This window comes from Mus pahari, chromosome 10 (genome assembly GCF_900095145.1).
Source record: "Mus pahari chromosome 10, PAHARI_EIJ_v1.1, whole genome shotgun sequence".
NCBI classification, from domain to species: domain Eukaryota; kingdom Metazoa; phylum Chordata; class Mammalia; order Rodentia; family Muridae; genus Mus; species Mus pahari.
The window spans coordinates 48,931,201-48,949,811 of record NC_034599.1 but is presented as its reverse complement, the minus strand read 5'-3'; the positions used below and the strand labels follow the sequence as shown (position 1 = coordinate 48,949,811).

The 18,611-nt window shown below is 42.3% G+C and overlaps 1 protein-coding gene across 3 annotated transcripts in view; it reads left to right on the top strand.

Moving 5' to 3' along the window:
* Elmod1 (ELMO domain containing 1) overlaps positions 1-18,611 on the top strand; it is a 58,552-nt gene that overhangs the window by 9,256 nt on the left and 30,685 nt on the right. For all 3 annotated transcript variants that reach the window (XM_021206788.2, XM_029543734.1, XM_021206791.2), the window contains exon 2: positions 10,640-10,740. In XM_021206788.2, coding sequence (XP_021062447.1) covers positions 10,724-10,740 — 17 coding nt within the window. In that variant the 5' untranslated portion in view covers positions 10,640-10,723. The remainder of the gene's footprint in view (positions 1-10,639; positions 10,741-18,611) is intronic.

The window sequence follows — 18,611 nt, the reverse complement described above, 5'->3', positions numbered from 1 at the left end:
TGTGTGTGTGTGTGTGTGTAGATTTATTATGAAGAATGGACTCTGTTGATTGTATGTTGATTGTAACAGCTAAAAAGTTCACAGTCTGTTGTCTGCAAACCAGAGACCCAGAGAAGCTGTTATAATCCTATCCAAGGGCAAGGAGACACCAGTGTCTCAGCCCATCATGCGAGAGTCAAGTCCCTCCTTCCTCCTTTTTGTTCCATTCGGACCCACAGCAGATTGGATAAATCAACCCACACTGGGAAGAGAAGCACGCTTCATTGAGTGTAGGGATTCAAGTACCGATGTTATACAGAAAGTAGATTCAGAGCCTTACTTACCCAGAAATAATGTAATTGGAATGCTTTGCCCCAATCAAGTTGACACATGAAATTAACCACCACAGGACTCTCCCGCATTACCAAATGGATCCCACTTTTCACAGCAGGGGTTGGAAGTGCCAAATGCTTCCTTTTTCACACAGGTTTGAGTCTTAGACCTGTTTCTGTTATCCATTCCAGGGGTTGCAGCCATTAAGGCCCCTCTACCAGTGCTAGACAGTGTGGGAGCAGTACCAGCCTGGTGGTGGCAATCGAGGTTTCTTTAGTGGGCTGCTTTTATGTCACATGTTAACACACACACACACACACACACACCCTCTCTTTTTTTTTCTATATATTCTCCAAACCTGATTTCTTTGCCCACCTGGAAATCCGGGGAAATATTTTTTGACAAATGAATTTTCTGCTTAAGTGAGAGAGAGCAAGTTTGTTTGGGATTTGGGTTTTGGGGACAATAGTCCAAACTGGCTTTGAACTCTTGCCAATCTAGCTTCCTTAGCTTCTCAGGTGTTGGGATTACAGGTAAGCTCTGTCTTGACCCACTAGTTTCTGTTTCTGCAATAGTAAACCCTACATGGGACTAAGCCCGTGCTGATGGAGGGGTATTCACCAACCACTAGGACTCGAGGAATACAAGACATTCTGAGAGGCTCAAGGTGGGGGAGATGTTTATCCATTCTCAAAGTGTTCATGAGAGAAGTCACCTTGCTGGGCATAAGCTAGTGTTCGAGAGACAAGTTAAAAGAGGTAAGAACCCTGATAGCAAACTGAAGATAGAGACATGAATCTGTGAGCACAGTGATTTTAAAGATGGCTCCACTTTAAAAGTGGGAGGTTGGTATACGAAAGGGTATTTGTTAGAACAATATATATTGTGTTTCATCATTGCCACCACCAGGCTGGTACTGCTTCCACACTGTCTAGCACTGGTAGAGGGGCCTTAATGGCTGCAACCCCTGGAATGGATAACAGAAACAGGCAACAATTTTCTTTCCTTTCTAATGTTTAAAGTTAGGAAGTTGCTGAAGTGTGTCATGCCTTGATCACCACCATTCTGTTCCTGGAGGTCTCCCCAACCGTATTTAGCTGAACTAGGGTGTCGTCTGAGTAAAAGGCTCGGGTAAGGAACTGGGGAGATGGCTCGGTCTGTAAAGCGCTTGGCACACAAATGTGAGGGCCTGAGTCTAGATCTCCATGTAAAACTCCAGGTGCAGTGCCTGCAGTCCCAGAGTGGAAGAAGCGGGGATAAGAGGGTTCCTGGGGCAGATCTTGCCAAATGAGTGAGTTCTGGGCTCAGTGAGAGACTCTCTTAAAACGGGAGCAGGGTAAGGAGGGGAGCAGCAAGCAGTCGAAGAAGCCTCTATCTCCTCCGTCTCCTCCGTCTCCTCTGTCTCTCACGGCCACCTGCACTCATGTGCACATATCCAGCGACAGACAGGCACACAGACACAGAACTAAAACTAAGAAAGTAAATACCCAGAGCGGGGCTTTATTTATACCAGGGTAAGGCTTTCACATTTCTTAAAACATCATAATAGTGAGACTTGACCGTACAACCTCCGATCCTTCTCCACTCCGAATTTGTATTTATCAAGAAAGAACATTTTACTTTTAATGTGAGAAACCGTGTCCACATATTTACCGTCTTTTGTTGTGATCTTCCTTTAGAATTTTAATTTTCAAGATGAAAATATCGAGAATATTTTTTGCGTCGAGTACACTATTCTATTTTTAGACTTCCCCGGGGTCTTTGAAAAGTCAGAGACAGGTTCCATCAACTGTGCTCGCCCATCCTTCACTGCCTTGAGAGGCGGACAAGCAAAGCACGTGCTGCTGCAGCCAGTCATGAGCGGATTTATGAGCGGCCTCGACTTCTACAGCGAATGTGGACGGCCGTTGCTATAAGTCACAAAATGAGCCCCAGATGAATGTTTACGTCTGAGGAAGGGAAAGGCCTCCCGAGTTGTCGTGTTCATGCATGTCAGCAGGGCAATTCTGAAGCTGATTGCCCAGGAAGGAGGGAAAACGGCTCTCGAACTTGGCCTCAGGGCGATGGTTAGGTGTGAGCATGACACCTCTATTGGATATCTCAGTGCCATGTGTGAACAGTCACTGTTCCATTACAAAGACTCTCTTCCCTCCCTGGAGTGGTGATTTTTTCATATTGCTTGTTTTCAGTCCTTATGTGAATACCTTAAACCCCAAATTGCACTTTATCCATGCTTTAAATGTACATCACAGCCTTAGGATTTTTCTGTCCTTCTTTCCCATTCCACTCTGCCCCTCCATTGCCTTACTAATTCCTTCCATCCCCTGTCTTTTTTCTTGAATGTGTTCTCTTGTTTGCATTATATCCTTTTAAAGTTGTGAGTCTCTCGTCTTTCCTTGTAGAAATTTTTTACTTCTCAGGACTTGATCAGATATGAAGCAGACTGAAAATAGACATTGTCTGAATTTGCTAATTTAGATCTATTTATTCACCCAACCTAAATCTGACGCTAGACCTGTTTGATCTGGAAGGATTGATGGAGCTCTGGTTTGCTTTGTGGCTCTGCCTGCCACAGCAGGTTCAGGCAGGTTATTTTTGCCCAGACTCCTCACCCACAATCTCTGTCCTTACTTGGTGTCCCATGCAGATGTGTTTCCGGCTGCCACACTCATTTTAGAGAGGGATTTTTTTTTTCTCCTAATTTTTTGGAAATCATCTATAGACAAGCATACATGCAGAGCATAGTAAAGAATTGATGTGAGCTGAGTTCATCTGATCTTTAAACCACATAAGCTTCGGGCGTTTGTTGGTGTGAGCCTTTCCCAGAGGGCTCACATTTTCCCTCCATTTTGCCTTCTCTACCTAAACATACTGAGGACGAGGTGGATCAAAAAGGGACACATCTATTTCTTTTTCTTAAAACAATACTTATTTTGCATTTACTTTATGTGAGGGTGTTTTACCCGCATTATATATCTATGTGCCCCATGCAAACAGTGCCTAAGGAGGCCAGAAGAGGGTGCAGGATCTCCTGGAGCTGGCACTATGCCACCATGTGACTACTGGGAACCAACCCCGGTCCTCTGGAAGAGCAGCCAGTACTCTTAACCACGGAGCCATCTCTCCAGGTCCACTTTATGTCTGTTTTCAGTAGATTCCTAAATCTCTCCCTGACTGAGGAATGCCCTATCTGTTTTTATTGCACCACATTCTTAAAACACCATAATCACGCAAAGTCAGATGTTTCTGGAAGCTGGTCTCCCGGTAGCTCCCCCTGGATGCTCTGAAGCATGGGATACACGTGAGACTCACACCTTGCTGGCTTCCTGGCTTTGCACTCTAGTGTAAATTAAATGTAGTTTTTATTCTTTTGTCCATGTCTGTCTGGAATATTGCCCCAGTGGCTTCTAGAGGCATTGCAGAAAAGAGCTGAGTACCACTGCCCCTGAATCTCAACTCTGCCTCTGCTAACCATAGCCCTTCCTTGAAAGGTCCCTTAACCTCTTCAGCTCAATTTCCCCAGCTGCAAAATGGGGACAATAGTGATAACTCACTTCCTGAGGTGGCTAGGAGTGAGTTTATACAAGCAAAACCCATTGGTTGTTGCCCAACTTTTAGCAAGTTGTGTGTGAATGCTAGTTGTTATTAATTCCACAAAACCTTAAACTAAGATTTAATTCTTAAGATTGGATTTTATACCAGGGACTTAAGGCATGGTGACACATGCCTTAAGTCCCAGCACTTGGGAGGCAGAGAATTGGATTTTATTTTTAAATGTACTCGATATACGTGTTTTTTAAAACAGTGGGATAATCATATTGGGCAGATGTTAGAATGAATCAGTATTCACTTTGGGGGTTGTTTTTTATGTATGTGTAAGCACCCCAAGCCCACAAGCGTTTTGGTTGTTAGAATATAGTCAGTTAAAATGTGAAGACTGTACAGAGACAGTTTTTTCTTTTGCTTTTCTGCCCCCATCCCATACAGGGATTAAGATTTTGAAGAAAGGAGCTCTGCCGCCTCTAGCGGAGTCCCTAACTCGTTCCCTGGGGTGTTCAGTGGCTGGATGGAAAAGGTGGGTTTACTCTGTGGTGCCGTACAAAGAACGGCAGGGAACTTCATGCTCAAAGAAGGCAGCACAAGTTTCCTGATGTGGGGGGGGGGGGGCAGGAGCCCTTCAGAAGCCATGGGCCAGCTTCCTGTCCCTTCCCTCCCTCCCAGCTGGAAAAAGAGAGGAGAGGCAGATAATGGCATAGCCCCATACTGAAGTGCCAACCAGTCTCCGGGTGTTTGATCAGCAAGCTCAGTCACTTGATCTTTCTCTTTGGATCTGCTCATCTCTGTACACAGGGAGACAAGTCACTGCAGGGCCCTGCCGAGCTTCACAAGCCTGGTTTATAATCATATTCGTTATCATTGGAAAAATAAGAGCTAGGGTTTTTTTTTTTTCTTCCAGGTGGGAAATTTAGAGTTTGTTTTACTAGTGTTGTTATCGATTGATGCTTTTAACATGCATTTTCCTAAGAAAGATAACAGCATTCATTCTGACAATACAGAGTAAGGAGCCTAGGGAGGAAATAAATGTGAAAAATATCATTTGTGTGGGGTAAGAAGATGGCTTAGTGGATAAGAGTGCTCGCTGCACAACGATGAAGACCTGAGTCCATACCTGATACCCATATAAAAGCTGAACATAGATGCGGTCACCTGGAAACCCAACACTGGTAGGGGCAGAGACAGGAGGATTTCTGGGGCTTAATACCTCAGCCTCCCAAAAGAATAAGCTCCAGATTTAGAGAGAGGCCTTGTTTTAGGGGAATAAGCAAGAGAGTAATAGAACAGAACATTTGGCATTCTCCTTTGACCTCCAGGCAAGAACATGGCTCTCCCCCTGTCTCTGTCTCTGTCTCTGTCTCTGTCTCTGTCTCTGTCTCTGTCTCTCCTCTCTCTCTCTCTCTCTCTCTCTCTCTCTCTCTCTCTCTCACACACACACACACACACACACACACACACTTTTTCTAAGCTTTTGAGACAATATTAAGAATGCAAAATACAACAAAAAATTATTGAATCCACCCTAGAATACCTCCCACTAGACAGAAAGTCATGGGGAAGGGACAGTCCAGGGTGGGTTTGGTGTTTTTCTTAATCCTCATGAAAGAGATAGCAATATTGTCTAGCCAGAAAAATTGGTGAACTTTTTCTGGATTGAACAAAAGGTTGACATTTGCATTTGTCAAGTAGGTAATTTCCATATAATCATTAAAGTTAATAGGCCGGTGTGTACAGACACTCAATATGTCTACTGTAGCCACAATGTGACAACGGTGGAGATGAAAGGAAATGTACAAAGTGATAAATTGGCCACAAAGGAGGACTATGGCTTTTGGCACCCTCACTGAAAAGCAACTCAAAGAATATTTCCTAGCAATAGCAACTCAAAGCGCCATAGATTTTACCCTGTCACTTCTTACTACAAAGACTGCAGTAAACAGTGCCCCCCTTTGGAATGTAAAGAAACAGGGCATAGTACAAATTAAGCATTTTTCAGTATAAATTTAGACTTACTTACATAGTCATTTGCCAATGGGCAATTCGTTAAATGGCATTTTGCGTACTATTTAACAACAAGCCATTTTTGATGTTTTTTGGGAAGGAACAAATAAAGTTGATCTAAGTTGTTACCATTGCCTCCTGTTAAAGGCCAGATTATTACAACTGATTATTATTTTTTTCCCATCACTTTGTTTTCTACCCAACAAGTGAACCTGGTTATTGCTACCTGGTAAGTACTCATCACCCATTTGCTTCTCGCTCATGCCACCACCACTGTGCCAATTCAGGTCGCAAAAGCTGGCCAGAATTTATTTTTCCAATTTCTTAAGTGAGAGCAAAATGATCTTGTACTTTAGATGAAGATATGATGATAATGGCAAAGTAATGGAGCCACGGGTGCTCAGGCTCTGGGTGCCCGCTATGCACCTTAAGGATACTAAGCACCAAGATGCTTTGGTCCACCCGGTCCTCAGAAGGTAGAAATAACTACCCTCCCACTGAACCCTAGACAGACTAAGCAGCTTGACTAAAGCTACCAGATGGTCAGTTATAGGTTCAAGCTATGAACTTTCTCTCCTGAATTCTGCAATCATAACGACCCTACCCTCTCTACCACATGGCGACTGTTCCTGTAGATAGTAAGTCTCCCCCAAGTTCCAAATTATGTTGTTCTGTTTGGTGCACTCCCAGACATGTCCGCCCCCCCTCCACCCCCCACCCCGAACACCATGGATAAATTTACATCTTGATGTCTGGCCAAGAACCTGTGACTAGATGGGTCAAACTTCCTAGGGGAGAATGCAGAATTTTTCTAGTAATTGATCTAAAAGATTTTTAAGTTAAACCAATTTTGTAGCCGTATGAAATTGAGCTACTTGAGGAGAAAATGACCTGCTGAGTCTGACAACATATCCCTGGCTGTAGCTCCTTCTTTACCACCTCTGTGTTATAAGAACTTTAGTCTCATCCTCGTGAATAATTGTTATGATAATCATGGTCTGTATAAGTTGTTTGCCTAGTAATTCCAGCTGGACTATAATTCTAATTACATGCCAAGAAAGTCCATTTATCTAGAGCTCCATACCATCACTTGGCACTAGAATCCTAGAATGTCCTAGATTCCCAAGTCCAACTCTGCAGAATTCTGTAGCTCAGTGAATTCTCTGACCAGTTGCCATCCTCAGGCAGAAGCCTGTGAGGTCTGTGTTGGCTCCTCATTTTCCTTCATCAAACCCACCATCAAAAGCTTTGCCAACTCTACCCACTAAGTATCTCAAATTCTTCATGCCGCCTTTCTAGTCACCACCTTTCTGTACCATAATCCTTGTCAGGAGCACCACCGAAAGCTTCTAAATGGTATCACTACCTATAATTTCACCACAGTACAACCCATTCTTTGTATTACAATCAGATTGTGCTCTTAAATTTTACTGTCATTGTATGTGTGTGGACCTTTTGCCTGCACAAATATCTGTGCACCAGTCATATACCTTATCTACACCAAAGCCAGAGGAGGGCATCAGATACCCTAGAACTGGAATTGCAGGTGGTTCTAAGCCACCATAGGAGTGCTGTGAATCAAATCCAGGTTCTCTGAAAGAGCAGCCAATGCTCTTAACCATGAACCATCTCTTCAGCCCCAATAATCAAATCATGATTTTTTTTTAACCATTAATCAAGTTGTGTTGCCTACCAACTTGAAAACTTTCAGTAGTCCTCACTATCTTACGAGATACATCAAACTCTTTCCCCTGCCCCTTCCCTCCTCCCACTCACTCAGCCCCCTCCCTTAGTCCAGGCTCTGCTCGCTCCAGCCCATAGGTTTTTGTTGTTGTTGTTGTTTCTCATTATGGATGGTTGTGAGCCACCATGTGATTGCTGGGATTTGAACTTATGACCTCCGGAAGAGCAGTCAGTGCTCTTAACCACTGATCCATCTCACCAGCCTGCATCAAACTCTTACTAAGCCTTCTGATAGGCCTTCCACATCTCATTGCCCTTTCACTGAGGACCACCTCCCAGTTTCCAGTATTCATATCTTACACTGATACAATATACTTACCACAACCAGCAGACATGTATTAATATCTCATTATTAATCCAAGTTCACAGTTTTCTTTTTATAAGCATTTTTTGGTTTTGTTTTATTATTATTACTCTGTGTGTATAGGCAAGACGTGGGTATATAAGTGCAAGCACAGATGTGTGTGTGTGTGTGTGTGTGTGTGTGTGTGTGTAGGTCAGAGGTCATCTTTCAGGAGCTGCTCTCTCCTTTCATGGTGATAATTAAATTCAGGTCATGAGGCTCACACAGTGAGCACTTCCACCCACTGAGTTATGGCACTCTGTACTGACCCTTATTAACATTCCCGTAGCTGTGACTTTATTCCCCTTTTCTCCTTCCAGGGCCCTGCCTCGGATGCCTTGTTTAGAGGACCTGTCTCCTTAGGAACACCTCTTGGCTTCTGTACTTAGCCGGACTTTCCTTGGTTTTGATTACGTTGAGCATTCCGGGACGTCTGGTTACAGACTTTGTGGTGTGTCTTCCCTCTGGGATTGTCTGATGTTTCTCTGAAGATTAGTCTGGAATGCTAGGACTGACAGGAGCAAGTATCACGGACATTCCGCTGTTTGTGTCACTGAGACCTCTTTGGTGACATTCGCACCTGACTGGGGCAGTGCTTGTCACGTTTCCCCATGTCACTTACTCCTCTCTCTTACCTTACTGTGTTCAGGAAGACACTAGGTCTAGCCTTCCTTTAAGGGGCAAGAAGCTTTGTACAGCTTCCTTGAGGACATAGTGTGAACCTATTTAATCAACATTCTTGTGTGTGTGAGACCTATGTAGCCTTCTCTCTGTGTTTTCTGACCCAGGCTTCCTTTGCACTGATACAGAACTCTGGATCTTCATTACACATAGGTTCTAATTCAATAGTGCTTTATTTTGTTATTTTATTTTATTTGTTTTAGATTGCTCCTTCTCTGGCCACCGGGGCTCTTTCCATGTTTATTTATGTTTATTTTAAATAACCCCTTTTTGCCTTAGGCACATCCCTTTCTGGCATGATGTTTCTCAGCATGACCCAATTATAAATTGTCCATTTCTCCAAGACTTCCTGGCTCCTTGCAAAGGTGAATATATGAGAAACCATAAGCTCTCTGGAAGCATTGCATAATTAAATTAAAAACCGGATTCATAATTGGATTCATTTGGAAGCCACAGATATACAAAGAATGATGTAACGTTCCTACCACCCCAAATGAACAAGCATTATTTTTAATTTTGCTTCCGACATATTTTAAGGGGAAAGCACTTATAATGTCAAAGGACATTTCTCCCCTCTCTGTCTTGCCGGCAGCAATCAGCCACAGTCTCCGTGTGTAGATTTTTTTTTCAGACATGTAGACTGTACTTGTAGAGAGTACTTGTAGACGCACGTATGTTAAGGAGAAGCTGGCCTTTAGATGGGCTGTGTCCCTGACGTGTGAGCTGCTCTGGGTGGTGGCTGTGACACTGCCCTCTGCGGGGCATGCACACACTCCGTTCCACTCACTTCTCCTGAAGCTTCCTTTCCCCTTGGCCCTTCCTTCAACTGTATCTTCTCAATGCTCTTATTTGCAGCCAATTCTCCGTAGACTGCCCCATGTATCATCCTTACCAGAAGAGAGCAGATGCACCAGAAGCCATGGGCTTTGGGAAAGCAAACATTATTGAGAATTTTTCATTTAAATGAGTTGTTTGACAATTTCATACATGTCCATAACGCCTTCTAATCATTTCCATCCTCACTCTCTTCCTCCTCTTTCAACTCCTTCCCTCTCTACAGATCCCTTTCTCATAGTCATGCCTGCCTGCTTTATTTTGTGACCCACTGACTTTAACCAGGGCTGTCTACTGGAACTTGGTGGCCTCACCAAAGACAGTGACTTCTCCCCTCCCAGAATCCATCAATAGCCGATAGTTGAGCAAAGGGTGGGGGTGGGGGGACCTGTGTTGACAGGACCAGTCTTGTGCAGGCCAAGGGCATGTAAACACAACTGCTGGGAGATATGACTGTAATGCCATGACACATCCAGAAGATGGCGTTTCACAGCCCCTCTCCCTGTCTTCTTCTCTTAAAGTCTTTTTCCTCCTCTTCTATGATTCTTCTATGATATCTCTTAGGGAAATTTTGAACTGCAAAGAACTGTGCAATGCAGTACCTTATTCCTCTGTTCATTGTGCAAAATGCATACATACATACATACATACATACATACATACCTTGAACTTGGCACATTTATTTACTTGTTAGGAGCACCTGGCTCTTGAACAACTATTTAAAATCGTCTATTAACATATACCAATTGTATCGATTCTGAGTTTAACAATAGTATCAGTTCCTTCTGGTTCTTTTTGAATTGTGCTTTTGGAAAGTTAAGGGTGCTGGGGTCATGGGGTATCTGGAAACCATGATAGTAGTTTTTATGGTTTTTTATTTTATTTTTCTTATACATTTTGTTCCTTAAAATATTAGGAAAAATACCTCCCAAAGAGAAAAGGCTTATTACTGAAGCTCACAAAATAATCCCCAGCAAGTGAGTTAAAAAATGGAAAGATAACTGTACAATTATAAGGTGAAAGGCTGCAGCTTTCCCCTCCAGCCTTTGAATTCATCCCATGGGCAGTTGTAGTGATAGTGTTCTGGGCATAGAGCATGCTCTCTTACCCCAGCAAGACAGGAGGACTTTGTTTGGAAAGCCCAGTAACTCATCTAATTTTTCCCTGTAGCCCACACTTACTTTGCAAAAGCAAATTTGGAAGCAGTTGCTTGAAGACAGTTGGCATAGCATCCGGAGAGTCAAGGCCTGCACAATGAAGCACTTCCTGAGGTAAGTGACCTCGGCTCCCTGGGTAATCCCTCTGAAGCTGAAACTCCCCTGCCAATTAGAAAGCTCTTTCCTCTGGTCCTCAGCTGTGGTCCCAGGACAGGTCTGTTGGCACAGCATCTTGAATGAGAGTAACCTGTGTGTGAGGCTCCTCTCCTAACTCTTGTCCACACTTTGATGTTGAGAGAGCACTTGTAGATGACAGGAGAGCCTGGGCCTAAGAACATGAAAGTTCTTCACAACCTTTGAGACATGTGTTCCCAAAGGATGATATGCAACCACATGAAATTTGAAGTCTATGAATCATCTATTAAGGGGATCAATTAATGTAATTTGTGTAAAATCCACTGCTCTGAAATAAAGAATTCTAAATCTCCAAAAAGTTAGAGCTTGGCTGACACACCGAATCACACTAATATTATTCCTCACCACAATCTGTTTTCAGCTTCTTCCTGCTGTCTAGTGATATCTCTGCCTTATCTGTTAACAGCCCCCAGACAGACCTGTGTGAAGTGTCTGTGTTAGTGTTCTTTGGACAGTCCTGCTAGTTAGAAAACATCGGCTGGACATCTTATAACTAACTTCAAGATTACTAATTGCCATCACTTTTTCTATTAATAAAATATATTGAATCATATTAAAATATGACAAAATAAAATCAGCCTGAGTGTTAGAAAAATTAAATATATTTTCAAAAAAAAATGTAGTCATCTTTCCATCAAGATAGTGACGCATCCTTTGCTCTGCTCTGGTCACCCTCTGAGCAATGGGCTTGCTTCTTTCAAGAAATTATTTGACTCTCTCAGAGGTGATTTAAGGATTGCTTCCCCCCACTGGTTTTGTTTCCATCATTGTCTCTGGAGGTGTAGATAAGGGTGTGAGGGATTCACTGTGCTTTGTTATGGTCAGTGGTGATTACTGGGTAATTATGCAAAACTATCTGGAGATCACAGTTACGGAGTTTGTTATCTTGAACAGAATATCCACTAATTTATCTCAGCTATGTGAAAAGATAGTATTTAAGGTATCACTAAGACATTTATTTGACCTGATATATTTTTGGTTAATATGGTTATTAGCTCTCCTGTTCAAACAGTCAAGAAAAGCTGGTATTTATGACTATCTCCTGAATGCAAATATGGATCGTTTCGCTGTAGAATCATGGGAACAAGAAGCTCAGTGTGGCCTGAAGCTTAGCAGCCAAGAGCTTCTTCCATCGCAAGGCTAGGGTGATGGTGAGACTTGTGTCAGGCCTGTGCTGATGAATGAAACTTGAGCCAAAACCAGTCACTGTACAAGAAGTTGTAGCATTGGCTTTTCTAAGTTTCCTTATTAAATCGGATGGGTGCAATGGTGTGTTAGGAGAGATCCTAATACTTTATTTTATAATCAATCTCCACGTGATGATTGGGAACTGGTAAAATGAAAATCTATTGGTAAGATTTTGTACCCACTAGGACCAGTGATAGTGAAGCACGGTGTCAGTGTGTGTTCTAACACGAACTTCTCTTTTTCCTTGAGGCATATATTTATAAAGATTATTTGTCATTGGTTCCTTATGTGAGACCAAGGATAGAATAGCAGACTAAACATTAAGAAGGAAATGAGGGGGCCGCGGGATGGCTGATAGGGTAAAGACGATTGACTGTGAGTCTGATGACCTGATTTTGATCCCAGAACACACATGGTGGAAAGAGGGAACCAAGTCCTGCTAGTTGTCTTCCACATGTGTGCTGTGGCATACCCCAATACTTACAGGCTAACAGGTACACACAAACACACACATGTGCACAAGCATGCACACTCACACAGACACAAACACAGACACCACATGAAGAAGTGTTAAAAGAAAGGGGGTCTCCACCAATTATTTATTTTGAAATAGAAAAAGTAGGTTCGTTGCCCATTCTTAGTTGATTACTGGTTTTTGCTTGAGATTTTGTTTTTAATATTTTTAATGTCATATTGTTTCAGTTTGATTTTTTGTTAACATATATGGAATGTGAAAGGGTAGACAATAAGATATTTACAAACTCTATTGGTTATATTACTATTTATTCCCCTAAACAGTCCATTCTCATAGCTGTTGGGCAACTTTCAAAGTCCTTTCATTTCAACCAAAAAAAAAAAAAAAGGAAGGAAGGAAGGAAGGGAGAAAGGAGAGAGAGAGAGAGAGAGAGAGAGAGAGAGAAGATATATAACATTGGTTGCCTAGGTGAATCAAGTGTTAATTCCTGATTCAGTGCATTAGGTAAAATGAGGAGCTGACTTTTACTGAGGAGAATTCCAGTATTACTTAAAAGGCCACAAGGAGATTAATCTGTCAACTGAAATGTCCTGGATGAACACCATAGGAAACTAGATTAACTTTGAGGAATCCAGATTGTAAGAAAGAATGTGTTTTACACACATTTAAACTATATAATGTCTGTATTAGTCCTTTTTTTTTTTTTTACTGAATGCCTCAATCCAAACAATTTATTTAAAAGAAAAAAGAAAAAAGGTTTATTTAGCTCATGATTCTGGAAGCTGGGAGGTCCAAGGTAGAGGGCTACATCTGAAGAGGACCTTCTTGCTGCTGAAGACCCTGAAGAGTCCCAAGGCTACGCACGGCTCTACGTGGTGAGGGAGCCTATCACAGGTGCCCAAACTAGACTTCATAAGATCCCTACTGTCAAGATCATAAATGGATCGACCCACTAACCCATAAATGGACTCGTTCACAAGGGTGGTGCATCCGTGGCCTAGTCCTTTCTAGAAGGGGTCACTGGTCCAATCCCTTAACTTTCACAGTGGAGGTCAGTTTGAACATGAGTTTTGCACCGGCCAATCAAATCACAGCAATAGCCGCCACTTCAGCTGCTGCCACCACCACATATTGTAATAGTGGAGATGTGCAACGCATAAAGGAAAAAAGAAAATGCTTTATGTATGTCACTTTAAATAATATCAGATAGAACAAATCATTACTACAGGAAGAGTACACCCAGATAGAGGTAATTGAACGCAGTCCGTAATTGAACGCAGTTGTGGAATGTTGGCTAACTGTCCCCAATCTGACTTTAGCCATGGCTGCATAATAAGAAAGCAAAGGGTACAGCGAATGAGAACAACGTGCCCATATGACCCCAAAAGGAGGTCAGTCTGTTTTATATCCCACGTGTAACTAAAGCTTAGGAGTTTAGGTTTTATTATATACTGTAGTTATTTTAATTCAATTGATAGATATGGTAATGGGGCTCAAGACTTATACTCAAGATATTTGTCCTCATTAGAATGTCATTATTTTGAAATTGGATTTTTTTTTAAAGCCACCGGAACATTATTTTGGAAGAGTCTGATAAAGGGAATTTTGAAGTCACCCCTCATAAATAGTTGACAATGACTGTTCCAGCACCAGTCTCTCAGTTCTCCTTTGTGAACCTTCCTGTGTACGTTCATTCTTGAAGTAAGAAAAGAAGGGCAAAAATTTGCCAAGCTCAAACCTCCATGAGAGAAACTGAGCCACAGAGCAGACTTCCCCATCCCTCTGGGCTTTGAAGTAATTGGGGGAAGTATTTTACTGTTCTGATTGGCTGACTAAAGCCTCATCACTCGCAAGCATAACCGTGTGGGACTCTGTAAGTCATTCACACTTAGCTAACAGGAGACAGATTCTTCCTGTCAGCATTTGCTGAGATGACATCCATATTATAGCGACTGGATGGGTGTCTTACAGAGGAAGACCAGGAAGCTTGGTTGGCATTTGAACACAGACCTATTTCCGGTGGCTTCTGCATTTTGTAAGCCGCTATGAGTCTTTGTGCTGCGAGTGAGATGCATGATTGAGAGATGGTCTCTGTTCCCAAGTAACAGAGCAGCTAGAGAGGCCATGCCAAGCTGAGATACAGGAGAGGGCGTGGTCTGCGGCAGTCGAAGGTTTTCTGTGATGTTCACAGATGGCTTCAGTGAGGTAACACTGGAGGAGTCAGGCAGTTGGAATGTGCTTGTTTGGTTCTGGGAGTCAAATTTTGGACCCTCACATTCTAAACATGTCTATGGCCACTGAACAACATCTCCGAGACCTAGGACGTTAGTAGTTTAGAATAAGGACAGCAGGTGTAAGAGATGGAAAAGCCACTGTGAGCAAAGTAGAGTGAGCACCGCAGCGCCGGTGGCCCACTTTGAGAGATGTGGACACCGTTTAGAGAGAGCAGAGGGTGAATAGAGCAATTTAGAGATAATCCTACATTTGCAACTATAGTATCAAACAGCCCAGAAGCATGGTAGCATTTTACTCCAACTCAAAGCAGGCTTGGAAGGGAATCCTTTTCTCTGCTAGCTTATCTTCCATTAACAAAAAACCCAGTCTAAGCCCTTCCTTTAACACATGTGAAAGCAGAGACCCAGGGACATCAAGTAGCTTGTCTGAAACCAAACAGCTCATGCTGGCAAGTTACAAATGCATTTGTAGTCTGGTTTCTAGACTATCCAGGCAAATGTTGCACCCAATACCAACTGACTTCCTGTGATTTTGAGGGGCCACAGCACAGGGGTGTGTGGCTTTCCCTTAATTGGCTTAGTATCACTTGAAGCATTAATAGAGTTTATTAAATATAGACACTATCTTAAAAAATAAACTAATAAAACAAAACCCAGCAAAGTATATGAATGGCCCACACACCCAATTCCTCTCACAAAGTTGGGTACTTTAATACATTGTCATAATTTTCCCTTTTTCAGGGCACATATATACATACATATATACACAAACATGTTTATATATATATATATATATATATATATATATATATATATATATCATAACTGCATACAGCCACATAAGCCATAAGTGTACACTCACACACATATAGCTGATTAATCTACATATATCCATGTGCACACATTGTAGTTTTTTCATGCATTGAAACAACAACTGTTTCTTCACTCTTATTCCCTCTGGGTGCTGTCTCTAGAGTGTGCTACTGCCAGTCCTGCACTGTGTTTTCCCTCAGCGTTTCAGGGACTCACTCTTTGTCTATGTGACTATTTATTAAACCCCTTTCCTACAGAGACAAGATCAATGAAAGCCAGAGCCACCCCATAGAAGCTGCTTTGGATTCTAGTTATTTATCAATGGGAATTTTCCCTCTTCCTCTGGAAAAAAACACGATGACCTCCCAGGCATTTTCTTACGTCCCTGTGGGACAATCAAGATTGGCTTTCCTATTGCCTAAGAGACAGCCCACTGGTAAGCTGTACATCTGCTCTTGCAAAAGAGTTAAGTTCCCAATGCCAAACTCTGTCAACACACAACCATCAGTAACTTCTTCTCAGGTGGGGTTCTAGCCTTTGCAGGTAGGCACCTGTACTCATAGGTGCACACACACACACACACACACACACACACACACACACAGAGACATACACATACACACACACATACCACACACATGCCACATACAGACACACAGACACATATGGACACACACATACCACACACATACACACACATACCACACACATGCCACACACATAAACACACATAAGCATACAATTAAAAACAAAATTAATCCTATATTTTAATGATTAAGCTTTTCTGTGCCATTTCAGAGGACAGAACCATATATTTTCCTCTAGAATTGTTGTTAATTTTCAATATTTTGGTTTTAACTTTTATTTATTATTATTGTATATGTATTTGTGTGCACATGTGTGGTCAAGTGCAAAAGCATATATATATATATATATATATATATATATATATATATGTATAATATATATATAATATATATGTTACATGTTACATACATATACATGTATGTGGGGGCAAAGGTCCCAATGTTAGGTATTTTCCTCAGTCACTCTCCATCTTATTTTTTGAGACAGGGCCTCTTGTTGAACCTGGATCTCATTGATTCAGCTACAGTAGCAGGAGAGGGACCCCGAGAGGTCCTCCCGTCTTTGCCTCTTCATTATTAGTGTTATGGGTGCACATCGCCACCCCTTCTTCTTTACATGGGTGCTAGGGATTGAACTGAGGTCCTCCTGTTTGTGAAGAAACCACTTATAGAATCATCTCCCCAGCCCCTAGTTTAAAAAGTACTTTTATTTGCCAATAAAAGTTTATAGTTAATATGACATTTAAGTATGTTTTAATGTCAATATATAGTGTTTGCTGGTCCCCTCGTGCATAATATGCAGAACAAAAAAAGTGACTGTAAAAAAAATGAATCTTGTAAAAGGAATGCCTTTAAGTATTAGATTTTTAATCTAAGTAATGATAGCATTAATAAATTGAATTAAACCTCCACTTCTTTTCCATGGATGGAAGAGGATGAGCCATTAATTAATTATTTGACTGATCTCGTGATCCCTGCATAGTCTCTAAACCCTCAGATAAAGTCTCCCTGAATGTAAACACAATGCCCATCACCATGATGGGCAACAGAGTTAGAGACAGCATCAAATCGTGGAAGATAGCTACCCACCAACTCATTTAATATTTACTGTTTAGAAGGCAGTATGGTCTCTTCAGAGAAAGATGCTAGGAAAGACTGTGAGCCCCACTCCACTGGTGACAGGGCCCAGGGACTCGCCCCTCTCTGTAGGAGAGGAACATTTTTCCAGCCACTCACAGGTGTTTTCTTTCTCCCTTGTGTGATTTTCCATCCAGTTCACATATCAAATCTGACTCTCCCTTCCCCTTCAAAAGCGTGTGAAGGAAAAGGCCTGCTTCACTCAGCCAAACCCCTTGTTCACGTTAATTCTATACCAATTGCTGGTCCCTTTAATCAAGCACTTCAAGAGAACACCTGCAGATTCTCAGGACATTTTAGACTGTATCTGTGATGCTGGGGTACTGAGTGACTCTCTGCCACTAGTGTTTGTTTCTACCGGGCCACTGTGATTCAAGCCAACCACTGGTTCTCCCTTTGAATATTCTAGTTCCTCACCAAGAATCTACTTGTTTATTACAGGACTTCTTCAAGCAAGAATTGACTTTCATTAGCACAGACAATGAAACTATCTTTAAGCCTGTTTTCTCTTATCATTTGGAACGAAGATGTCAGACACCCATAGTTTGAATGATGGAGTAGTATACAACACGAGAACCCACCCCTCACCCTCAGGCAAGGCCCCAGCAGGCTCTACCTGAATATCCTCTTCCTGAGCCCCCATTTGGCCGTCAGCGCTTCTCTCACGAAGCAACCTGGACAGTAGTTTACTTTTATTTGCTGACAAAGATATGATTAGTTTTCAATAATTTACTCTGACTGAGGCTAGAGAGTGAATAGTAAATATAGTCACAATTGTTTTATGGAAGAACATTGCTGTGAACTTGGCCAAAAACCCCACTCTCCAGAGTATTAATAAACAACAGTAGCAGAAAACGGGAGAGATGGGAGACATATAGGAGCTCTTATGGAGTCTGAGTCAGGGTCCTGCTCAGGGGCTACAGCACCTCATTCTGGAACATTAAAAGAAAGGCATGATTAAAAATCAGAAGCAAGTGCAAAACTATACTGCCTGTGCATGGGCGACTATCAGTCTTCACCTTCTAGACCTGAGAATGCCTACAAATTTTAACAGACTTATCAGTAGTGGATGGAGAAAAGCAAATGTCCTTAAAACTAAACTTTTATCAGTTGCTGATTGAGGTGGGGAGAAGCCCCCTAGGCCTGTGTCATCGGTGGAAGGGGTGAGAGACAGAGGGAGGTCTGTCCCAGGGCTGTATGTGCAATGCCCCCTCTCAGACCCAAGGGCATAGAGCACAATGAGAAAGGGGCGAGAATGAGCCCTAAGAATTCCTCAACCTGGAGAACTAGAGAGACGTGCCTCATTCCCCTCTCTCTCTCTCTCTCTCTCTCTCTCTCTCTCTCTCTCTCTCTCTC